General features: G+C 39.7%; 2 protein-coding genes and 1 non-coding gene across 35 annotated transcripts in view; 1 reads left to right on the plus strand and 2 right to left on the minus strand.

Moving 5' to 3' along the window:
- Positions 1-25,645, minus strand: part of ARHGEF33 (Rho guanine nucleotide exchange factor 33) — a 133,272-nt gene that overhangs the window by 78,242 nt on the left and 29,385 nt on the right. For 18 of the 30 annotated variants that reach the window (XR_014842172.1, XR_014842171.1, XR_014842170.1 and 15 more), the window contains exons 5-10: positions 16,892-17,056; positions 16,444-16,565; positions 14,648-14,790; positions 10,504-10,563; positions 7,517-7,741; positions 1,804-1,933 (exon numbers count right to left, since the gene is read on the minus strand). Coding sequence is in view for 23 of the 30 variants with exons in the window: in XM_085019499.1 (XP_084875625.1) it covers positions 1,804-1,933; positions 7,517-7,741; positions 10,504-10,563; positions 14,648-14,790; positions 16,444-16,565; positions 16,892-17,056 (845 nt within the window). In the remaining 7 variants the exon portion in view is untranslated. Of the gene's footprint in view, positions 1-1,803; positions 1,934-7,516; positions 7,742-10,503; positions 10,564-14,647; positions 14,791-16,443; positions 16,566-16,891; positions 17,057-19,900; positions 20,045-25,645 lie in introns of all 30 variants that reach the window. The other 12 variants (XR_014842169.1, XR_014842167.1, XR_014842168.1 and 9 more) reach the window with 1 other exon arrangement.
- Positions 1-25,645, plus strand: part of LOC110260028 (uncharacterized) — a 78,335-nt gene that overhangs the window by 24,940 nt on the left and 27,750 nt on the right. For all 4 annotated transcript variants that reach the window (XM_085019512.1, XM_085019508.1, XM_085019510.1 and 1 more), the window contains 3 exons: positions 967-1,062; positions 9,973-10,069; positions 16,325-16,430. In XM_085019512.1, coding sequence (XP_084875638.1) covers positions 9,979-10,069; positions 16,325-16,430 — 197 coding nt within the window. In that variant the 5' untranslated portion in view covers positions 967-1,062; positions 9,973-9,978. The remainder of the gene's footprint in view (positions 1-966; positions 1,063-9,972; positions 10,070-16,324; positions 16,431-25,645) is intronic.
- LOC146404868 (U6 spliceosomal RNA) lies at positions 22,601-22,707 on the minus strand. Its single transcript, XR_014842673.1, has one exon. It is a non-coding gene; the product is annotated as a U6 spliceosomal RNA (small nuclear RNA).

The following is a 25,645-nucleotide window of genomic DNA, read 5'->3' on the forward strand; positions in this document are numbered from 1 at the left end:
CAAGAAGCAGAGACATAATTTATTTCACTACTTTACCTAGAGCCAGACCTGACTCCCAGAAGTGACTTTTTCATTAAGACAAAAGTGTTAAGTGCTCACCTATTTTCTGTTCCTTACCAGGGGTGAGATTATGGCAACATGAGTAGTTTATTCTTTCTAAAGCCTTCAGGGTAATTTCAATTCCCACAATACAGTACTTAAGCAATGGGAAAGAAAAGCAATCAATGAAAATAGAGTTTTAGTTTTAGATTAATAACAAATTGGTGCCAGTCCAGTATTAGGTCAAAATTACTCCAGATCTTCAGCTTTAAGATGTAACTAGATGTGAGAAGATCTATAATTGAAACATTTGCCACCTGGTGGTGATCTGAAGTATGCAGCCTTAAATTCGGTAAGTTCTTGGTGGCCCTGGCCCTGTAGCTTAGTTTATAAAACTAACTGGCAGTCCTGCCACCTGACTTTGCCCTCCCAACAAGGGTTCAGACAGGACTGTTTGAACCTGAGGTCGTGGCTCTATCTGGGTGAATCAGACCAGAAAAAGCCAAGAACTCCAACTTCTACCATCCTCCTACAGTTGGACAGCAGCCCTCACATTCCTCTCTGGCTTCAGCAGGCAGCTGTGCCCCTGCAGCGTCTGGCCTTTCCAGCCAGGCCTGGGGCTGAGCTGGCTTGAAACAGCCTGAGGAGTCTCCTGAGTGATTCACCTTTTTTCTAAGGAAAACCTAACATATTATTTTACAGGTTTGAGAAGACGTGGCAACCTGAGGTTTGAGCATCAGATCTGTAGTTGTGATGTATGGTATTTTTCACGCCAAGGTGACTTTTCAATGGGGTGGAAAGTGCTAAAGGTTTGTGGTTTGTGATGGGAAAGAGTAAATGTTAATAAATGTATTTTCATCTTCACGTGGGAGGAAAAACACCAATAGGGAAGAGGAATAATCTCATTCTGTTTTCTGTTTCATTCAGCTGGTCTATTTAAATAAAGTACACATGGAGGCTTCAGAAAGCTTAGAAAAAAGAAGAAACAGCACATGAAGGAGGAGGATGAAAATCTAACGCCAGGTAGGAAAAGGGCACCAGTGCAAAAATTAGAACCAGAGATTTCATATTCGCACTAAGAATACTGAGTTGAAGCTTTTCTCTTCTTGGGCTATGAAAACAAACAAACAAAAAAGGGTTAGCTTGGGAAATAACTAATGTAAATAGCATTATCATGGATATGGGAAGTAACCATAATCTTATTTTCACTGAGGATGGTCTGATGGTTTTTAAATTTTTTTTTTGTCTTTTTGCCATTTTTGGGGCCACTCCCATGGCATATGGAGGTTCCCAGGCTAGGGGTCGAATCGGAGCTGTAGCCACCGGCCCACGCCAGAGCCACAGCAACTCAGGATCTGAGCCTTGTCTGCAACCTCCACCACAGCTCACAGCAACTCGGGATCCTTAACCCACTGAGTGAGGCCAAGGATTGAACCCACAACCTCATGGTTCCCAGTCAGATTCGTTAACCACTGAGCCACGACAGGAACACCCTCTCTCACTGTAGCCTTTATTCCCCTTTTAGGTTTGTAACAGACACATCAGGGACACTGAAAGCCCCAGACTACTCTCATTTTCTTATCTGCTCAAAATCTATATTGGAGACTTGACAGGGGTTGTGACCTGCTGTCACTGCTTAGTCTCTTTTCAAAGACTATTTCTGGAACACTTTACAGGTCCCAGAATTCCCAAAGTGGAAACAGTAAACAACTTACCTTAAATTTTAATCAATCTGAAAAGCAAAGGCAATGAATACATGGATACCTTCTCTCTTTGGAATTCCTCTTTCCATCTGACCCCTGGAATGTTGCCTTGATCTTCAGGATCAGAGAGATGTTAATGACATATTTTCTTTCTGATTCAAGCAGTTCTAGAGCCACAGTCTGTCTTTTAGCTTTAAAAACAAAGCAAGGAGGGGATTTTTGTTAACCATTCTTCCCTGAAACCCTATTAAAAGATAGAAAGCAATAAAAAGATATTGAAAGCAATATAAAGCGACACTCAAGTCTTTGGAAGATGGAAAACAGAATAGAGGCATGATTATTACTTTAGCAGAATAAAGGGCACAGAACACTTTGGTGTTTTCATCTGCAGATGGGAAATCTGCCAAGAAGCAGAAAGTCTCACGGATTGGAGGCACCCAGGCATCACAGAAAGTACAAATAATGGGCAATGCTGAACAGAAGAAATAGTCTACACAAAGTTCAATTGAACCGCTAGGTCCCCAACCCTATGCCAGATGGCTTTCTCATTTCCATCCCATGTGAAATGAGGAAAATTAGAGAAGCCCAGGCTCTGGTGTCTGGGCTAAAGGCATCCGACATAGTAAAGGGCAGAACTGAGATGCTAAACTGAGAACAAAGGGACTCAGACAGGCTTGCAGACTGAACAGTGTCACTCCCCTCAGCCCCTCCTCTTGCATGTCCCGATATGCCAGCAGCCAGATTTATATTGTTCAGACAGCAGACTGGAGGATCTAAACTGCCCAAGCAAAAAAGATCTTCAAACACTGACATAAAGAGGTCACCTATTGGGAGATCCCTTGTGATGCAGTGGGTTAAGGACCTGGTGTTGTCACTTCAGCAGCTTGGACAGGTGCAGGCACAGCCAAAAAAAGAGATCACCTATCAAAAAGTTAATGTGCCACTTGATTAGCGGATAATGAAGCCCACTTATAGGATAAGCTAGACCAATACAGAATGTTCAAGTTTCTTTCTTTTTGACTGCACCCAAGCACATGGAAGTTCCCAGACCAGGGATCAAACCCACCAAACAGCAGCAACTTGGGCTGCTGCAGTAACAATACCAGACCCTTAACCCATTGCACCATAAGGGAGTTCCCATCAAGTTTCTTTTTATTTAGGATCTCTTTCTTGAATACAAATAATTAGCTAAGAATCCTCAGACATTTGAATCAATCTTATACCATAGGAGTTCCTGCTGTGGTGCAGGAATTGGGGGCATCTCTGTAGTGCCAGGGTGCAGATTCAATCCCTGGCCTAGCACAGTGGGTTAAGGATCCAGTGCTGCCACAGCTTTGGTGTAAGTTACAACTATGGCTCGGGTCTGATCCCTAGCTTGGGAACTCTACATTCCGTGGGGTGGCCAAAAAAAGGAAGAAAAAAAAATTACACCTTAAAGAAAGAGAAGAAAAAAGTATTTACACGTATTTTTTTTAAAAGGAGGAGGGGGGAACAATGAATAAAGTAGAAAGAATGAAAGAAACAAAAGAAAACTTTAAAAAAATTTTATAATGAAATGTCCTCAAAGAGTTACCAAAAAATTCTGGCATTTAATAATTTCAGGATGCTGTTTTTTTTTTAAAAAAGAATAATCCAAAAAAGAAACTTTTTGGCATTTCTTTAAAAAATAAAAAGACTAGAAGATAAAGCCAAGGAAATCTTCTGCCTATCCACCCCACCCCTCCAAAAAAACTAGAAAGAAGATATATTGGAAAAAACAATAGTGGAAAAAATCAATCCAGGAGATCCAACATCACCTTAGTAGAAGTTTCAGAGAAAAGAAAGAAATGAATAAGAAGATATTACCAAATAAATAATAGAAAGAAATACCAGGGATATATTTCCAGAGGAAAGAGCCCGTTGCCCTCAGTGTAATTAATGAAAAAGACTCTGACATCATTGTAAGGTGTACCACATTGCTGTGAAACTTTAGCACACCAAAGGTAAAGAGAAGATCCTAAAAGTTATCAGAGAGAAAAACAATCAGGACTGGGGATTAGACTGGTATTGGATTTTTCATTAGCAACATTAGAAGTTAGAAGACAAGGAAACAATTGATTCATAATCATGGTGGAACATGGTTTTATATTTAAATGATCAGTTATGTGGAAGCTACTGGACTACTTTTCGTTCCATCAAAACAAGAAGTAAACCAAGAAACCAAGAAGGATATGCAACCCCCGCCCCTGCCAAAATCCCCAATAGGAATCTAACATAGAAATTTGAAGAGAATTCCCAGGAAAACCGAGAAGTCCCAGGAGGGCAGCAGTGTGATGCGCCAGAATGGAGGAGGATAACAGAGGTCTCTAGGGAAAATGCTTAAAAAAAAAAAAAAAAAAAAGGAAATGATGTATTGTCTGTTACATTGCTAAGAAAAGTTAAAGAAGACCTATATAAAGGGAAGCACATACCATGGTCTTTGCTTGGAAGATCAATACTGTCACAATGTCAATTCTTTACTAATTGGAATAAAGATTATAGAGTCTAGAATTATGATCACTTGACTCTATGCAATTCAATATGGAAAGGAATTCAGCTTCAATAAATGGAGTTGAAATAACTGGATAACCATATCAGAAAAGGAAAGACTCTGAACTCCTTCCTCACACCACACATCAAAGTTTATTCAACATGTCATAGACCTAAATGTGAAATCTAAAACTATAAAGATTTTACAAGAAAACATACTAGAATATCTTTATAACATTATAATAGGCAAAAATTTCTTACAAGTATACGTAAGTCATAAGCTTTTTTTTTTTTTGGCCATTCCTGCACCATAAGCAGAAGTTCCTGGGCTAATCTTTGACCACTAGGCCACCAGGGAACTCCCAGTCACAAACTCTTTTAAAAGTTAAAAATTGATAAATTGAACTTCATTAAAATTAGAAACATCTATTCCTCAAAAGACTATTAACAGTGAAAGGCAAGCCACAGAATGTAATAAAATATTCTCAACACATCTACCTGACAGAGCACTCATACCCAAAATATATTAAGAAATCCTATTAATAGAGAATAAAAAGATAACTCAATTTATAAGGTGGACAAAGGACCTAAATAGGTACTTCATAAAAGAAATTATGCCAATAGCCAATAAGCTATGAAAAGATGCTCAACATCATTAGTCCTCAGGGAAATGCAAATTAAAACTACAATATGATACCAGGACACACCCATAAGAATGGTTCACATTTAAAAGACTGACCATCCTAAATATTGAGAAGGATGTGGAGCAACTGGAACTTTCATACTTTTCTGGTAAGAGTATAAAATGTTCCAACCACTTTGGAAAACTGCTTGACATTTTCTTTTAAAGCTAAACATAATCCTATCCTATAATTTAGAGAGTCCACTCCTGTGTATATACCCAGGGAAATGAGGGCTTACATTAAATTAAAACAAAAAGACTCATACAGAAATATTCATAGCAGTTTTCTTCATAATAGCCCTACACTGGAAACAATCCATATATCTAGCAACAGAGTGGACAAATTATAATAAATTCATTCAGTATGATTAATAAAAAGGGATAAACTACTGAATGAATTACACACAACACATTATGTAGAGAGAAAGAGGCCAGACACAAAAGACTACACATGGTCATGTTCTATTTATATGGTGTCAAGAACAGACACAGCTAATTTACGATGAAGTCAGAGTGAAGTTCAGGGAGTGGTATTGCCTGGAAAGGAGCATGAGAGAACTTTCTGGGGTAATATTTCTATTAGAATTACTAATATATTTATTATGTTATCCAGGTCTGTGTATCATGACCTGAGGGACAATGAATTTAGGTGTGTTTTTTTCCTCTTCCTGGGGTTATACATGAAGCTCATGAAGTTTCCAGGCTAGGGGTTGAATCAGAGCTGCAGCTATAGGCCTAGCCACAGCCACAGCAACACGGGATTTGAGGTGCACCTGTGACTTACACCACACAGCTCACAGCACTGCCAGATCCTTAACCCACTGAGTGAGGCCAGGGATCGAACCCATTTCCTCATGGATACTAGTTGGGTTTAACCCACGGAGCCACAACAGGAACTCCCAAGTTTAAGCTTTTTGAATTTTACTCTATGTAAATTAACTATCAGTTAAATACTGATAGAAAAAAATAGCAGCATAAACTATTTTTTTTGCTTTGTTTTATTTTTATGTTTTTATAGTTGATTTACAATGTTGTGCCAATCTCTGCCGCACAGCCAAGTGACTCAGTCATACATACATATACATTCTTTTTTTATATATTATTTTCCACCATGGTCTATCCCAGGAGACTGGAAATAGTTCTCTGTGCTCTACAGTAGGACCTTATTGTCTATCCATTTCAAATATGATAGTTTGCTTCTACTAACCCCAAATCCCCTGTCCATCCCACTCTCTCCTGCATCCCCCTTGGCAACCACAAGTCTGTTCTCCATGCTATGACTCTGTTTCTGTTTTGTAGATAAGTTCATTTGTGCCATATTTTAGATTCCACGTATAAGTGATATCATATGATATTTGTCCTTCTCTTTCTGACTTAACTTCACTTAGTATGAGATGCTCTAGTTGCATCCATGTAGCTGTGAATGGCATTATTTTGTTCTTTTTTTATGGCTGAGTAGTATTCCAATGTATATATGTACCATTTCTTAATTCATTCATCTATCAGTGGACACTGAGGTTGGATCCATGCCTTGGCTATTGTGAACAGTGCTGCTATGAACATAAGGGTGCATGTATCTTCAAATTATAATTTTGTCTAGATATAGGCCCAGGAGTGGGATTGCTGGATCATATGGTAGTTCTATATTTAGTTTTCTGAGGAAACTCCATATTGTTTTCTATAGTGGTTGTACCAATTTACATTCCCACCAACAATGTAGGAGGGGTTCCTTTTCTCCACACTCTCTCCAGCATTTGTTATTTTAGACTAATGATGACTATTCTGACTGGAATGAGATGGTACCTCATTGTAGTTTTTTATTTGCATTTTCTAATAATTAACAATGTTGAACATCTCACAATCTCTTTTTAAAATATGGAAGCAAGCTCCAGAAAAAAACTGTCCAAAGAATTTAAAGTGGTTGCTGCTGGTCTTCATAATAAACCTTTTAGTATTATTGAATTTTTCATATATTTGATAATTTAAAAAATTAAAAATTACCTCCCACAGGAGTTCTCACTGTGGCACAGTGGGCTAAAGATCCAAATGCAGCAGCTCAGGTTTCTGTGAGGATATGGGTTTAATCCCTGGCCCTGGGAACTTCCGTATGCCACAGGAGCAGCCACAAAATAATTGCCTTTGACAACAGTTTGAGGGAAATGCCATTGTCTGAGATATGGTAAGTACCCAGTGATAATCTGTGACTTGAAGGAAAGGAGGGAAAAAAGGAGGAAGAGAGAACACACCCCACTGCAGTACTTAACATTTTGTTGGCGGACTTCTGATACAAGATTCTTATGTTAAACATTCTATATCATTGATAAAATAGACCACAAAATTCTGCCCTCTTCTCCACTAGCCTTATGCCTTTTTTTCAAAGCACTACATTACCAAATGTCATGGATACCCAGGTGGCCATGTGACCTCCAGTGAGTCCCTTCACCTCTAAAGACTTTCGTTCATCTCCAAAGGAAACCTGAGGCTGGGTAATCTCATAGGTCCACCGCATTTAAGATGCAAGGATTCCAGCCCTTAGGTTTTCTCTTCTTTACATTTTCAGCCTACTTTTCCCCTTGGAACTTACCAGCTAAAGAGGTTTCACATAAAACATTTTCCAAGGAGCTGTGTCTGCCCTGGACAGTTTCCTTGAGTTTATCTGGGTGGTCTTTCGTGACGTATTCCTCGCCCCATTCTTTACCATCCTTAGGCTGCCTCCACACACCAGATGGGATATGGCCCTTGGGTTGGATATCAGCCGAGAGGCAAGACTTAAGGTTTTCTTCTGCTTCTGGAGTTGTTGGGTTCATTCCTGAAAAACAGTATCTGCCGTCAAGTTCTGATTTTTTAAAAAATTGTGTTTGTTACTAACTCTTCAGTATTATGCCTCTGCTTGAGTACAGCTATCCTTCGAGGATTAAATATATATCAAAGATTAGAGTCTCCACAGTTGCAAAGGATCACCTTTCTCTGTTTCTTTCTTTTTTTTTTTTTACAGCATGTACATTTATTGTAATTTTATTTTTTCAAATACTATTTATTTTAATGTATATGAGAAAGATGCATAATTAGTTGTCAACCTAAACATTTACAGGAGCTTATCTCCAGAAAAGCCTAGAAGCACCATGGGAGTCTCTCTTCTTCAGAGAGTAGTTATTTTTTTTAACTCAATAAATTTTATTACATTTATAGTTGTACAACAATCATCACAACCCAATTTTATAGCATTTCCGTCCCAAACCCCCAGCCCATCCCCCTACCCACCAACCTATCTCCTTTGGAAACCATAAGTTTTTCAAAGTCTGTGAGTCAGTATCTGTTCTGCAAAGTTTATTGGGTCCTTTTTTTTAAGATTCTATGTGCAAGTGATAGCATATAATGTTAGTGTCTCACTGCCTGACTAACTTCACTTAACATGATAATTTCTAGGTCCACCCATGTTGCTGCAAATGCCATTTATTTCCTTCCTTTTAATGTCTGAGTAATATTCTACTGTGCCTATGTACCACATCTTCTTGATCCACTCCTCTGTTGATAGACATTTAGGTTGTTTCCATCACTTGGCCATTCTATATAGTGTTGCAGTGAACATTGGAATACATGTATCTTTTCAAGTCATGGTTTTCTCTGGATAGATGCCCAGGAGTGGGGTTGCTGGGTCAAATGGTAATTCTAGTTTTAGTTTTCTGAGGAATCTCCATACTATTTTCCACAGTGGTTTCATGAATTTACATTCCCACCAACAGTGTAATAGGGTTCCCTTTTCTCCACACCCTCTCCAGCATTTATTGTTTGTAGATTTTTTGATGATGGCCATTCTGGCCAGCATAAGGTGGTACCTCATAGTAGTTTTGATTTGCATTTCTCTAATAATTAGTGATATCAAACATCTTTTAATGTGTTTTTTGGCCATCTGTATGTCTTCTTTGGAGAATTGTCTGTTTAGATCTTTGGCCCATTTTTTGATGGGGTTGTTTGGTTTTTTGGTATTGAACTGCAGGAGGTGTTTATATATTTTGGAGATTAATCCCTTGTCAGTCACTTAATTTGCAAAGATTTTCTCCCATTCTGTGGGTTGTCTTTTCATTTTGTTTAGGGTTTCCTTTGCTGTGCAGAAACTTTTTAGTTTAATTAGGTCCCATTTGTTTATTTTTGTTTTTATTATCATTACCCTAGGAGGTGGATCTGAGATGATATTGCTGTGGTTTATGTCAGAGAGTGTTTGGCCTGTTTTCCTCTAAGAGTTTTATAGTATCCAGTCTTATTCTTAGGTCTTTAATCCCTTTTGAGTTTATTTTTGTGTGTGGTGTTAGGAAGTGTTGTAATTTCATTGTTTTACATATAGCTGTCCAGTTTTCCCAGCACCACTTATTGAAGGGACTGTCTTTTCTCCATTGTATGTTCTTGCCTCCTTTGTCATAGATTAGTTGACTATAGGTGCATATGTTTAATTCTGGTCTTTCTATCCTGTTTCACTGATCTATATTTCTATCTTTGTGCCAGTACCATATGGTTTTGATGACTGTAGCTTTGTAGTATAGTCTGAAGTCAGATGGCCTGATTCCTCCAGCTCCATTTTTCTTTTTCAGGATGGCTTTGTATCACCTTTCTGTTTCTAATCTATACAGTTTTTACCCTTTGTTTAAAATCCCTACTAGGGAGTTCCCGTCGTGGCGCAGTGGTTAACAAATCCGACTAGGAACCATGAGGTTGTGGATTTGGTCCCTGCCCTTGCTCAGTGGGTTAACGATCCGGCGTTGCCGTGAGCTGTGGTGTAGGTTGCAGACGCGGCTCGGATCCCAAGTTGCTGTGGCTCTGGCGTAGGCCGGTGGCTACAGCTCCGATTCGACCCCTAGCCTGGGAACCTCCATATGCCGCGGGAGCGGCCCAAGAAATAGCAACAACAACAACAACAACAAAAAAAGACAAAAAGACAAAAAAAAAAATCCCTACTAGATAAAGACATTTAAAAAATAAATTTATAAAATAATGTCATTAATTTATAGCAGTATGTATTGATTCCTCATATCTGCTTCCTTTCAGGAGAGCATGCCAGGAAAGAAAACACAGACAGAGGAGGAAGAAGGGTGCCAAAGACAATGTCTTATTTCAGAATTTGTCCTTCTTGACTCTGATGATGGTAAGTTTCTAAAAGACAGGAGGAAGGGAAGGAGGGAAGATGAAATAGTTTAGAAAATTCTGGTGGATTATCTCTTAAATAACTTTTAAATTGCATAAACTATGAAATGTGTGGTCCATAGTAAATGTATGTCATGCTGCCTACACCTGGGAGCTCTCAGCAAATGTTAATTCATTGGTAATTGAAATGAGCCCAACGGAACTAGGAATTCTGGTTTTGTCTTAAGCTTTCCTACCCCTTCTCTCTCTTTGGGTTTCATTGAGTCACTGATCTATGCCAGCATGTATTTTGGACTCTTGGTTACCATAGTGCTTTGTCTTGCCTGAGTTCTTTCATGCCTGCTTTGGGACTGAGGGAGTAGAAGCGGGAAAGGTAGATGAAGGGAAAGCCTGGAATTACTAGAAGAAAAGAGAATGCAAAGCAGAGCCACTTACCAGGACCCATCATTCCCTTCACATTACTGTCTCCTACATGCATGGATCTGGACTCTTGGGCTGCAGAGGAAGGAAAACTTTCAATCAATATTCACTCTACTATCACAGACTGGCCCCCTCTATGAGCTAGGGACTAGGGCAGACTGACAGAGCATACATTTTACTGGGGGAGCAAGAGCAGTAAAAAGAGAGAAAACCTACAATATAGTGTAGCAAGTGCTATTTTTCTACTTCTAAAAAGATATAACAAGTGGTATTTACCTCATAGATGATCATCAGAATGAAATCAGATAATATTTCTAAACTGCATACAGTAAGAGCTATATTATTGTTTAACTATGCTGGTGAGGATAGTAATACTGAGCAGGGCTAGAAGGATGCTTTTATTAGTTTTGGCTGCCCACCCCTGCATGTGGAAGTTTCCAGGCCAGGAATTGAATATGAGCCCACAGCTGTGCAACATTAGATCCTTAACCAACTTTGCTGGGCCGGGAATCAAACCTGAGGCACCACAGTGACCTGAGCTGCTGCTGTTGGATTCTTAACCCACTGTGCCACAGCAGGAACTCCCAGAATGATGGTTTTAAATTATAAATTAGAAGTTCCAGTTGTGGCTCAGTGGGTTAAGAACCCAATATATAGTGTCCTTGAGAATGCCAGTTTGATCCCTGACCTCGATCGGTGGGTTAAGAATAGGTGGTACTGCAAGCTGTGGAGTGGGTCACAGATGTGGCTCGGATCTGGCATTGCTGTGGCTGTGGTGTAGGCTGGCAGCTGCAACTCTGACTCCATGCCTAGCCTGGGAACTTCCATATGCCACGGGTGTGGCCATAAAAAGAATTAATTAATTAATTAATTAATTAATTAATTAAAATGTAAGTCAGACCCTGTTACACCTCTGTTTAGCCCTCCAGTGGCTTCCCATTTCAGTGCAAAGGCTGAAGGTCTGAGAATGATCTTAAGGCTCTGAAATATCTGCCTCCCCCCCGCCCCGTCTGCTGTCCTCTTTCTTTTTAAAAATTCATCTCCTGGAGTTCCCGTCATGGCGCAGTGGTTAATGAATCCGACTAGGAACCATGAGGTTGCGGGTTCGGTCCCTGCCCTTGCTCAATGGGTTGACGATCCGGCGTTGCCGTGAGCTGTGGTGTAGGTTGCAGACGCGGCTCGGATCCCTCGTTGCTGTGGCTCTGGCATAGGCTGGCAGTTACAGCTCCAGTTAGACCCCTAGCCTGGGAACCTCCATATGCCGTGGGAGCGGCCCAAGAAATGGCAAAAAGACAAAAAAAAGTAATAATAATTCATCTCCTTTTGTCTCCCTATTCATTCTGCTTTAGCCCCACTGGTCTTGCTATTCCTTGAACACATCGGTTATATTCCTACCAGGACCTTGAGGCTGTTCTCTTGCCACCTCCTCTATCCATAAACAAACATGCTGACCTCTTTCAGGTCTTTACCTGGCACCTTCTTGAAAATTACACCTGTGTTTCCTTATTTGCCTTCTTATTACTATCTAACATACTACATAGTTTGTTTGACTTGTTCATTGTTTGCTTCCTTCAGAACAAGAGCTCCATGAGGGTAGGAATTTTTGTTGTTTTGTGACATCCCACCTCCTAAATCAGTCCCTGGGGTGAATGCATGGAGGGAAGAGTAGGTAAATGAATGGATGGGGGAAGGATGAATGGGTCGTGGAACAGCCACCTTGACTGCAATGTCATGAGAGACCTTGAGCCAGAGGCTCCCAGCTAAGCTGTGCAAGATTCCTTATTCAGACAAACTCTGACATAATGTTTGCCATTTTAAGATACTGAATTGGGGGTCAGTAGATAACAGTGGCACCACTTTATAATTAATAGTGAGTAAGCTAACTCTTTCTAAAAGTTTGATCCTTTGACCCTGAGTTTTAACATAACCTACCACCAGATTGTATCCAGAAGGTCTTACTGTGGTACATTATTCCAAAATTTCTGTAGCAACTCTGTAGAATAAACTGTATAAGCCAAACCTACATAACAAGGAAGGATGGAGAATTTGCTACCAAACAGCTAATTTAAATCCATCTCGGCACTTTGCAAATACAACTTTTAATCTTTTATCTTGTGAATATAATCATCTGCTCCAGACTTGGCACTGATCTGACCTTTGCTTTCCAATCCCATTCTGTATGCTTCCTTAATAAGATCACTCATTTAGGTCGTGCTCAAAAGAAGAGCCACCTGCAATAAACCCACTCCCTGGATGGATCAAGTGAATTTTCCCAGGCTGCACCTACTGAGTCTCTAAAATAACTACTCACATGGGTACCACCTAAAAATAAAAAAGCAGGAGTTCCCTTGTGGTGCAGTGGGTTAAGGATCTGGTATTGTCACAACAGCAGCTCAAGTCACTATTGTGGCACAGATTTGATCCCTGGCCTTGGAGCATCCACACACTGTGGGCACAGCCAAAAAAAAGAACAGTAAAAATAAAAAAGCAAATCTGTACTTTGAAGTTAATACCAATTAAAAGCCATTTGAGGAGTTCTCATCATGGCTCAGTGGTAATGAAACCCACTAGTATCCATGAGTTTGATCCCTGGCTTCACTTAGTGGGTTAAGGATCTGGCTTTGCCCTGAGCTGTGTTGTAGTTCGGAGACTCAGCTTGGATCCTGCATTGCTGTGGCTGTGGTGTAGGCCAGCAGCTGTAGCTCCATTCAACCCCTATCCTGGGAACTTCCATATGCTGCAGGTGTGGCCCTAAAAGACCAAAAAAAAAAAAAAAAAAAAAAAAAAGCTGTTTTATTTACGTTTTTTTTTTCACTTTTTGTAGGGACAAACCCAAGGCATACAGAAGTTCCCAGGCCAGGCATCGCATCAGAGCTACAGCTGCTGGCCTACACCATGGCCACAGCAACGCCCCATCCGAGCTGTTTCCGTGACCTACACCACAGCTCATGGCAACGCCAGATCCCCAACCCACTGAGCGATGCCAGGGATTGAACACGCATCCTCATGGATACTAGTTGGATTCATTTCCGCTTCACCACAACGGGAACTCCCTGATTTTAAATTCAGTTATCCAAAGCATATTTATTGCCTATGAATACGTGAGCCACATTGTTTCTTAAGCCAAAAGGACAGAAAACCACCAGTCCTGCCCTTGAGGAGCTAACAATTGGTTGAATCATCACTGAGCCTCTTTTGGAGACTTTGTACATGAAAACCCCCCAAAAGAGAAAAATTCGTCTAAACACTGTTAGTATCTACAATTCATGCTCCTGTATATAAGATGCTTTGCTGTAAGTTGTTGCGGATACAAAGATGCAGCAAAGATGTAACTGAACATAGTTACAGACATCCCTTGGAAGCCAGTTTTCTTCAGCCCTGCCCTATGCAATTATTTTCTAACATCTATTCTATCATCTCTCAGATAAGGGATGTGACTGCGGCTATTTCAGTCCACAAACACCAGCTCATTTTTCACTGCTTGCCAGTTAGGGCAGATATGACTTTCTCATATTAGTGAAATCTTTGCTGGAAAAAAAAAAGAAAACACAATTTTATGTCTATGTAGAGAGACAAGAATTAAGAAGTAGAAAATAAAACAATTTATTAGAGTGAATTTTTTTTTCTTTTTACAGCTGCACCTGGAACATATGGAAGTTCCTGGGCTAGGGGCTAAAGTGGAGCTCATGCTCCAGCCACAACACCACCAGATCTGAGCTGCGTCTGCAGCCTATGCCACAGCTTCTGGCAACAGTGGATCCTTAACCCACTGAGCAAGGCCGGGGATTGAACCCCCGTATCCTCATGGAGGCTATGTCAGGTCCATAACCAGATGAGCCACAATGGGAACTCCTAGAGTGAATAATTTTTAAAACATTTTTTCTCCTATGTTTGGTACAGTAATATTGTACAATTTCTAATTTTTAATCCATTTGAAATTTAGAATATCCAAATTCATATTTTCCCCCAAAAGAAAGTCTTTTAAAGTTGGGTCGACTTTCCCAGTCTCTTAGATCCAGTTATAAAAGGAAAAAATCTGAGCAATATCCCATTTTCCTCTAATAGGGAAGGAAGTTGTGAGCCTATTCTCAATGTTACTAAAGTCCAAGGAACCAAGGAAAAAATACTCAGCTAATTCAACACCATGTGTGAACTGTACCTTTTTCATAGGCCTGAGAAGGCAGAAGGTTTGTAAAGTCTTCACTTGGAAGAACAGGCTCAGGGATGTTGATGGAACGGAAAGGACTTCCTTGTGCTTGAGCAGGTCCGGGCTGTGAGCCATGTTCTTCTTTCTGAGTTTTCCTAGGGAAGGGGAGAAGAGTCTTAATACACGAGGGGTTAAGAAGAAAGTCAGTTCAGAATAATTTAGGAAAATGTCTCAACTATTGTGTTGAACCATACAGTGTTGCTCTTTTTATAAATTAAAAACAGTGAAATGCCAGCAGTTCACATGATTTAACATAATTCATAACTAAAGCTGGAGAAAAAAATTCAAATATCTACAAATTACCTTCTAATTGTAATGTATACACTCTTATTTGTCTGTTACTAGCTTCCCTGTGTCCAGATTTTTACAGGGTTTGCAGTAATGACGACTTGCTAGGGATGATTTACATTTTCCACAAAGCAACACAAAACTACCAGGAAGGAAAAGATCCTCAACTGAAAACAATAAACACTTCTCCGGGGTCATACAAATATTATTGCTATATTTCTATTTTAAATTTGATAATATCAAAACCTATAACAATGAAGATTATGTGTGTTTAGTGGTGAAACTTTACTTGATTCAACTTGGTTAAGATATTGTTAACATAAATTTATTTTGGAGTTCCTGTGGTGGCGCAGTGGAAACGAACCCACCGAGGAACCGTGAGGTTGCCGGTTCCATCCCTGGCCTCGATCAGTGGGTTAAGGATCCGGCATTGCTATGAGCTGTGGTGTAGGTCGCAGACGCAGCTCGGGTCCTGTGTTGCTATGGCTGTGGCTGTGCCTGTGGCGTAGGCTGACAGCCACAGCTCCAATTCAACCCCTACCCTGGGAACCTTCATATGCCAAGGATGCAGCCCTAAAAAGGAAAAAAAAAAAAAAAGGGAACAAATTGATATGAAAGAAGAAAAATCCCATGTGGTTAAAAAAAATTATTTGCAATGGTTGAAGTAAAATAACAGTAATGTTAGAGAAATTTCAGAAAACTAAGGAAAATCACTATCTTTACACAACAGTCATAATTTAAATATATCTTTCTAGTTGTTATTTTACATATTTTTACAGTTAAAAATCAAATTCAGCATGCCATTTTACATCATTTTCATTTAACTTCCTATTGTATTAAGTGTATTTTCTGCATGATAGTTATCATTCCTTTTTTGTATTAACCAAATTTTATGCTGCATAACTTCCATCACATGTTGACCCTTGGAGCCCAGTGGTCAGCCAGCTATACACCAATAGTTGGTAAGATGTTCCTGGTGCCTCTGTATAAGCCATTGCTTATGGATTTTTCTTTGGTCAAAATTTTTTTTAAATGTTTTTTTTAATTCTTTTTTTTGTTGTTGTTTTTGCTTTTTAGGACCACACCTGCAGCATATGCAGGTTCCCAGACTAGGGGTCAAATCAGAGCTGTAGCTGCTGGGTTACACCACAGCCACAGTAATGCCAGATCCAAGCCATGTCTGCAATCTACACCACAGCTCACAGCAACACCAGATCTTTAACCCACTGAACAAAGCCAGGGATCGAACCTACAACCTCATGGTTCCTAGTCGGATTCGTTTCCACTGCGCCATGACGGGAACTCCTAAACTTTTTTTTTTTTTTTTCCAAAAATTCCCAGGCCAGAGATTAAACCCATACTGGAGCAGTGACCTGAGGCACAGCAGTGATAAATGCTGGATCCTTAACCCACTGCACTGTCAGGGAACTCCTGGTCAATTTTTTTGGTAAGACACTCACTTGGCTTTCACTTTTCGAGATTCTCTTCGCTTTTCTTGTTGAAGCTGTTCAATTTTCTGTTGCATTTCTTCTTGTTTGGAAGTGATAGCCTGGATCATTGACATAGCATTGCTCAGCTCTTCCTAAAAATTAAGAATCAATATGTATATAATCTGGTATATGGAGTGAAAGTATGTAACATAATATCTGATACACAGTAAGCTTTTAACACATATTTCTTAAATGAATGAATGAATGAATGAGACACAAGAATTTTACTTCTATTGCAGCTTCTAATTCTAACACAGAAATCCAAGAAAGTGAAACATGAAATAGTTTTCCATGAAAATTAGCGAAAGGGCTAGAGAGAAATTCTTACATTTGGCTGCTTTGCAAAAAGGCAAATTTTCTACTCCTGTTGCAAGGACCCAGAATATCTCTTCAGCAGGGAAAGAGAAGAGAGGCCCACCTTGAAATAGTTTAATGAATTCTTCATCTCAGTAACTTTTTCTTCCATGGAACATCTGCAGCTCTTAACCTTCTCTTCCAAAGCATATTCTCCATGTTGAATTCTTGACAATTCTTGCATTGCTTCTGTGAAGCCAGTTTTGAGTTCAGAGGCTAGGGCCTGCAACTAAATAACACACAAAGAATAAATTCAGTTTGCTCTGAATTATTATGCATGGTACCACCCATCCCTTGGATGTTTCTTGTGTTTGAGAAACGAGGCTCTTGAACGTTGCACAGACCTCATTTACTGGTAGACTAAAGTTTAGACAACTGAAGGCAACCTTGGTCCCATTCATCTAGGGAAAAGAAGGTCTTCTTTATATCACATATACTGAAGCTTGATAGTGACAAGGAAGCAAGGAATTAATTGTTTACAAGTACTCCTGCAAGCTGCTATTTATTCTAACACCTTTGACTAAAGAGAGATTTACTTGAAAAGCAACATATGCATGTGAAAGACAGTGTTGATTAGTAACTCTTTGAATCCCATGAATAAAGGAATGTTGAAGAAATTCAGTTATTTTTTTCCTTAAAAAACTGAAATGAAGAGTTCCCCTCTTGGTGCAGCGGAAATGAATCTGACTAGGAACCATGAGGTTGTGGGTTCCATCCCTGGCCTCTCTCAGTGGGTTGAGGATCCGGTGTTGCCATGAGCTGTGGTGTAGGTCGCAGATGTGGCTTGGATCTGGCGTTGCTATAGCTGTGGCATAGGCTGGCAGCTACAGCTCCAATTAAACCCCTAGCCTGGGAACCTCCATGTGCTGTGGGTGTGGCCCTCAAAAAAAAAAGACAAAAAAAAAAAAAAAACCAAAATGATAAAAAGAGAAATAAATAAGCAGATCTGAATATTTCTTTGAAAAGGAAGAAGTTTTGTTTTTGTTTTTGTTTTTTTTAATGTGCTTTGATGATATCATGGAAAAGAAGATAATGACATTTCCATTGTCAGGAAATAGTTGCAATGGTAGATGGTAGTGATAGAAGCTCAGCATGCTGATAACGATGTGAATCATCTTTGGCTGTCACACCTGGTTGTATATAAATATACACATGGATTTTTTCTTCTGTCAACTTCCTACTATGGCAAGAGTGTCAATTTTGGAGTCAGATAGCACTCTGTACAAACACAAAGACCTCAGGCAAGTTGGCTAGCCTCTTTGTAGCAGTTTCCTTATCCATAAAATAGCTGTGATAACATTTCACAGAGAATTAAATGAATAAATGTAGGAAGGTGACTGCCATGGTGTATGCTTGGTCCATAAAAGTTATTCAAGAAATTTTAATTCTTCTCCCCCTTTGAGTAGCAGATCCCCCTTTAAGTAGCAAATCAGTAGCAATTTTAATTCTCCTCCCCCTTTAAGTTAAGCACAAACAGAAATGTGGAGAAAATGGAGCACTTCTATAGTTCAGTTTTATTTATTAAACAAATGAAAAAAAAAACATTTTAACAGACGGAAAGTTAAGAATTATAACCATAAGATAATAAAATTACTTTCTTGATATTTATGATCTTACACTCTGCTAAGCAGAGGAATGCTTAGCTCCAGATTGTTTTTTTTAAACAGAACTTTTTTAGGTTTATTCTGTAATGAAAAGTACCCACCAAGTATACTTATTTTAAAGGGATGGAAATTAAAGTCCAAGTACCTTAACAAAATTTCTTCAAATGAGTATCCTTAACATTTTTTGAATCTGGTTATCCAAATGGTTCCAACTTGCAACGGCACTTCCAACTATAAAATGACTTACTCTCTTATACCATATTTTCAAAATATGGTTTTGTGGTTCACTGTACTTCGTGAAATTTTCTTTCAACGGCTAGGAGGCAGGGGAAATAAGAGGTCTTTTTGAGAAAAACTATAGGACCTGTCAAGTGTTCAGAGCTGAAAGATTAGAAAGAGTGTAAGCAATCTGTTTTTCGTTTTGGTCATTTTTAATTTTAATAATCTCTGTGATAGATTTTAGCATATGTCCTAATTCAGTCATCAGGATGGGTTAAATCATCAGATCAACTACATTTGATCTGGTCATTTTCATTACATGAATTCATCCTCTGCAAGCAAAATGAAATTGATGGCAATATAATATCAAAACAAAATATAGGCAAGTTTTTTTAGGGCCACACCTGCATATAGAAGTTCCTAGGCTAGGGTTCAAATTGGAGCTGCAGCTGCAGGCCTGTGCCACAGCCACAGCAACACTGCATCTGAGCCACATCTGTGACCTACCATAGCTTGTGGTAATGCCAGATCCTTAACCCCCTGAACGAGGCCAGGGATCAAACCTGCATCCTTACAGACACAATGTCAAATCCTTAACCCATGAGCCACAATGGGAACTCCTAGGCAGGTTTTTAAATTGAAGGAAGGAAACCCAATATTCACTCATATTTCTTGCTTGAAAAAAAAAAGGGAACCACATTCCAACAGAAATAGGTTTCATTTTCATATCACCTGCTCCCTTAGGTGTAGAATTTTCTCCAGGAGCCTAAAGGCAGCGGCAGGGTTCTAGGGGAAAGGATTTTTCTTCACCTATAGAACTCCAGCTATCAAAAAATTAAGAACTCTCAATACATGTCCCTAATAGCCACTTTATAGGGACTTTGGGAATCCTGAACGCATTTTGAGCTATGAGCCATTTCCTGTCCATATATTACTTTGAGCCCCTTAGATACCTGCCATGGGAGTAACGCTACTGCCTTATAAACAGCTTCACAACCACTGATCAGCCAGAGAGGGGCTGCCGTAGTGAGTACAACCACACACCTGAGACAACATGTCACTTTTAATATACTTGGGGCTCTTAAAAATCTTTAGGTACTACAGACTGGTTTTCTGGTACCAACCGGCCATTCCTTTGTGAATAAAAAATACTCTGAAAACATGAACTTAGCATCTTTTTTCTGCTGTCTCTTCTGCTTTCTTATTTGACAGCCCACAGCCCACCCCCAGGGTTAGAAATGGGTGTCTACCTTGTTCTCCAGCGAGTTGAACACGTTCCTCATCTCGTTGATTTTTTCATGAAGCTGCTCTAGAGAGGTTATGATCCCTCCATCCTGCCGCTGGAGGCGGGCTCCCACTGGAGGCAGGTTCAGGGAAGACTTGTACTTCGAAGCCTACGGTACCACAGAGGGCATCTTAGGCTCAAAGAAATAGGGGAGAGGGGTCCGAATTCTTCCTATTTCCTGCTCTTAATGTCTGTTTCTCAATTTCCTTTACTTTCTTGGCTTCTTAACTCTTCTCAAGTTGAATTTTGGTCAATGTCTTCCAATTTATTTTTTCCACCAAAGAGCCCTCAAACTAAAGTTTCATAAATTATGTGAGTTGTTCTGACTTGTTTTTTACACAGACGTCTCTTTCCTTTCTGTCCATTATTATGGTGAGAAGACTATGATGAGGCAAATTCAGAGGACTGGGCCTGTGCCTTGAGAACTCTGCAAAGTCATAACGCCAAGACTTGAGAAACCGCTACAAAGTATGCCAAATGCCTGCCACACCTGACTAAAGACTCTCTCTATAGGAGCAAAAGCCCAGTATTTTGAAGTAGCACATGATGGCAAGGATGCCAAGGTACTTGCTTTGGTTTCCCCCTAAAGCAGGGTTGCTATGGAAGGAACATGGTCTTGCTGCCAGCTGCCAGCTTTCTAATTTTAGGCCTCTTTATTAATCCAATACAATGGATTAATTCACTGGAATCCATTCAATGTAGTGATTTAAAACACAAAGTAGGCAAGTCATTGGAACGGTCAAGGATAAATTCCCCAAGTCTACTCCTCTACACTCCCCGCAGAAGCTGATCCTTAAAGTCATTCTTACAGGGCACTATCAATGCTGATATGAAGCTTAGTGTGCTGGAAATGTATATTAGCCATCCCTCTATGCACCCCTGGTCTAGTAGAGTTAGCGTCTCTGGTGTTAAAGAAACATTCCTCAGTGGTAAAAAGAGATTGAGGCTCAAACAGGACTTACAAAGCCTAGAAAACATTCAATGACAGTTTTGATGATGAAACTGATTACTGCAGGACTGGTTCCCATCATTTTTTCATTAGAATTTCTTTGGTCATATAACTCATTTTCTTAAATTATTTCCACTACAGAGAAAAATAAAGAAAAAAAAAGAGCTACCCCAAATTTCTTTACTTTACTATAACCATTAACATTTGGACATGTTTCCTTCTATTTTGTTCTATGAATATAAATGCAGATATTTATATTGTTGAAATTACACTAAAGATGTTTTTGATTCTGCCCTCCTTTTTTTCCCTTTTGCCTTTAACATTTTTATAAGCCCTTTCCCTTAGCCTTCAAAATTTTTTCTAAGTGGCTATACTATTTTCAATGGTTATGTAATTTTTTTTTGTCTTTTTTGCCATTTTTTGGGCTGCTCCCGCGGCATATGGAGGCTCCCAGGCTAGGAGTCTAATCGGAGCTGTAGCCGCCGGCCTACACCAGAGCCACAGCAACGTGGGATCTGAGCCGCATCTGCCACCTACACCACAGCTCACGGCAACACTGGATCCTTAACCCACTGAGCAAGTGCAGGAATCGAACTCGCAACCTCTTGGTTCCTAGGTGGATTCGTTAACCACTGAGCCACGACAGGAACTTATATAATATTCTGTCCTACAAATATGCCAGAGTTTTCCTACCCATTCACCCATGTTAGAAATTTATGTTGTATTTATAATTTTTTAATATAAAATAATACATTGAAATACAATGTTTTTTATTTAAAGCTCTATGTGTGTATCAGATTATTTCCTTAGTATAAACTCCTAAATATGAAATTACTGTGTTAAAATGTTTTAGTAGTATTAAACCCAAATGGAAATCTACTGTATTGGAGAGAGACAATATATTCAATTAAGTAACAAGTATACAAAGTATATCTGACCAGAGGATTTGAAAAGTTATAATAATATGCTTGTATATCCTTGGAAACACACTGTATAATGTGCAGTGTCCTAAATTAGTGTATTTGGGAAAACATGTTTTGGATCAGATATATGAACCATAAGCAATATACATGGTGGAAACTGAAGTATTTACATTCCTAAGGCTACAAGTCAGCCCAAAACACAGCTGGAGTTCAAACCATTAGTGTGAGGGTTGAGCTAGAGCTAAGCTGTGCAGTTATATCTGCTGCCTTAATTGAGGGGCCCCAACCCCTGCTTCTTGTGTTAATGGAATCATAATTTTAAAAATACATATTCAAAATGAAGTAATCAAGGCTGAAGCAACACAGTCTAGCTCTGGAAAAGAGGTTGGGTCGGACTTTGAGAGAGGGCTATGCACAGAGGACAAAGGACAAATAAAAGGGAGTGTGCTAAGCAAAGGAGCTGTCAGAGCATCCACACTGATTCACCTGTTCCACAGTCATTCTACCTGGAATCAACTGGGAGATGACAGAACTCATTCTCCTGTTGGCTTCTGTGACCTGTTTAGGTCACTGTATCTTACTCTTACCAAGGAGGTCACATCCAACCAAAGAATAGGGAGCCCATTAGGGGTATGAACATTTTAACACTTTTACTGCATTTTAACTAATAATTTTCATAAAAGCCTCCACCAATTTACACACACACTCATTAGAACTAGATACTATTAGTTAGTTATTTTATTATTTGCCAATTAGGTAGTCAAAAAATAATGCTCCTTGTTTTTGTTTTTCTTGAAATATGGAGCACTTCACAAATTTGTGTGTCATCTATGCACAGGGACCATGCTGATCTTCTCTGCATCGTTCCAATTTTAGCATATGTGCTACCAAAGCAAGCACTGCTCCTTGTTTTAATCATTGTTCCTTTGAGCTTCAACCTTTCCTTCCATTTATTAGCCAGCTATAATTTTACTTGGTAAATTGTCTGTTTGTGTTCTTTGCCTATGTTCTACTGGGGTTTCAGAAGTTTCCTTTTTATTGATTCTATGAACTATTTATATGTCATTGAACTTGTGTAATATTTTTATAGAAATTTTCCCAATTTGGTTATTGATCTTTGAATTCGTTGAAAATATTTTTACATTGGGAAAACTTTTCTCTTTGGCCATACCCACAGCATGCATAAATAAGTTCCTGGGCCAGGAATCAAATCTGAGCCATAACAGTGACCCGAGCCAAATCCTTAACTACTAGGTCACTTCTAGTAGTAATCCTTAACTACTAGGGAACTTCTTGGGAAAATTTTTAATTGTGATGTGATGAACTTGCTAACTCTTTCCTTTGTGATTTCTTCCAGTGGTTTTTCACTTAAAAAGATATTTGAAATCCAGAGACAAAATAGATATTCACTAATTCTAAACTTTTATGGTTTTATTTTATTCTTTTTTTTTTTTTGTCTTTTTGCCTTTTCTTGAGCCGCTCCCGCGGCATATGGAGGTTCCCAGGCTAGGGGTCTAATGGGAGCTATAGCCACCAGCCTACAGCACAGCTCATGGCAATGCCAGATCCTTAAACCACTGAGCAAGGCCAGGGATCAAACCTGCAGCCTCATGGTTCCTAGTCGGATTCGTTAACCACTGAGCCACGACGGGAACTCCTATTTTGTCTTTTTGTTTCAGGGCCACACCTGTGGCATATGGAAGTTCCCAGGCTAGGGGTAGAATTGGAGCTGCAGCTGCTGGCCTACACCACAGCCATAGCAACACCAGATCTGAGCTGCATCTGTGACCTACACCACAGCTCACGGCAACACCATATCCTTAATCTACTAAGCAAGGCCAGGGATCAAACCCGCAGCCTCATGGATACTACTTGGATTCATTACCACTGTGCCTCATGGATACTAGTTGGGCTCATTACTGGGAACTCCCTATGGTTTTATTTTTTAGTATTTAATCTTTTAACCCACTTTTGAATTTATTTTGATTAGAGTCTGAAGTAAAGACCGCTTCTTTTTTTGCAAAGAACCAGACAATTTCCCAAACACCATTTGGCACCAGACTAAAGGATTGCATTGGACCTCTTGGCTCAAAGCAATATACAGATCTTGCGATATTCATTCATTCAACTAATATTTATTGAATATGTGCTATATTCCAGGCACTATACTTGTATATTCCAGAATACAACAGAGAGCAAAATGTGCTAAATCCCTGCCCTTGGAGCTTACATTCTAGAGAAGGAGACAAAGAGACAGACAATTAAAAAATAAACAAGTTAATATTTACTATAATGTCAGATCAGGATGGGGGGACGTCTATTGACAAAATAAAACAAGGAGATAGAAAATGGCTGAAATGTCACATTTTGCTTCAACTTTCATATTTTTCTCTCCCTTGTTAGTATGATTGTATCTAATATAGTTAATCTCTCCCTGCATCCCTCCTTCCTCTTCCTCTTCCTCTTCTTCTTTACTTCTCCTCCTTCAACTTCTTTTGGTTAAATGTTGCTTGGAGTAAACAGACAGGGTCTTAGGAAGCATTCTCTTAAAACTAGGATGGGGTTATAGTCACAGCATCATAGAGGTCAGCTAAGCCAACTTTACTTCTACTGCTTCATTTGTTCCTCTGTGAACAGATGTACTTGGATTTGTGATACCGTAAGAGAATGAGGCCAACCCCACTGCAGCTATATTTAGCCAACATTCAGGGAGTGACCTACATAAAATCTATAATAGACTTTAAATCATACCTGAGTTTAAAGAGATAGTCACACTCATTCAAATGCCACACACAGGTCAGACGTTAACAGAGAGGAGGCAGGCGGGGAAGACACTTGGAGGCCTTGGACGGACGAGGGAGGCATCAAATCAGCACTGAGTGAAGACTCGCTTCAGTTTCCAGGCCTTTGTTCAAGCTTGTCCCTCTGTCTGAAATACCCTTCCCCATATCCACTTACCAGATGATCAACTTGTCCTTAAAGGCCTGGTTCAAATCCTTCAGTCAATATTAACTCATCCCTTGTCCATCTCCCAGAGAATTTTACCAACGCCTCTGCTGTAATTTTTCCAGCAGCCTACCTTGTATGAGCTATTTATTGTATGCGTTTTTCAGAACACTTAAAAATCAATGAGAATGTCTGTTGCACATCCCATTAGGCCAAGCACTAGACTTTGCACATGGTTAATGCTCAATAAATAGGCACTAAGTTGAAATGAGGCTGTTTCCTTTACCCCCTCTAGTTGCTGGTCTGGTTCTAGGAGCAACATGATTAAAATGTTTCATAATCCTGTGGTAGCGTGCCCTAATTGGGTCCACAGCAATGATCTCTGACATGATATTTCTGGGAACTAGCTGTTATTTTCACTTTGTCACTTAAACTCAACAAATCTAAATTCCATTTCTCCTAAACTTTCTGCTCCTCCAGATTCTATATCTCTATTCGGAAGACTGTATGTAGGTTCCCAGGCTGGAGGTGGAATCGGAGCTGCAATTGCCAGCCTACTCCACAGCCACAGCAATGCGGGATATGAGCCACATCTGCAACCTACCCCACAGCTCATGGCAACGCTGGACCTTTAACCCACTGAGTGGGGCCAGGGATCGAACCTTCATCCTCATGGATACTAGTCAGGTTTGTTACTGCTGAGCCACAATGGGAACTCCCGGGAAACCATTCTTTTTCCTAGTTACCACAGCTTAAAACCTTAGAGCTTACTTTGAAATCACTTTTTCTCTCAACTCCCACCAAACCCTGTCAATTCTTCCTTCACTCTCATGTATTCCAGATAATAATGCCTTAACCCCAGAGAGGAGCACAGGTTTCCCGTAGCCCAAGC

The sequence above is a fragment of the Sus scrofa genome, chromosome 3 (genome assembly GCF_054392235.1).
Source record: "Sus scrofa isolate SSC_HxYL_T2T_F1_AM1 chromosome 3, Sscrofa_HxYL_maternal_Yorkshire_Landrace_v2.0, whole genome shotgun sequence".
NCBI lineage: Eukaryota > Metazoa > Chordata > Mammalia > Artiodactyla > Suidae > Sus > Sus scrofa.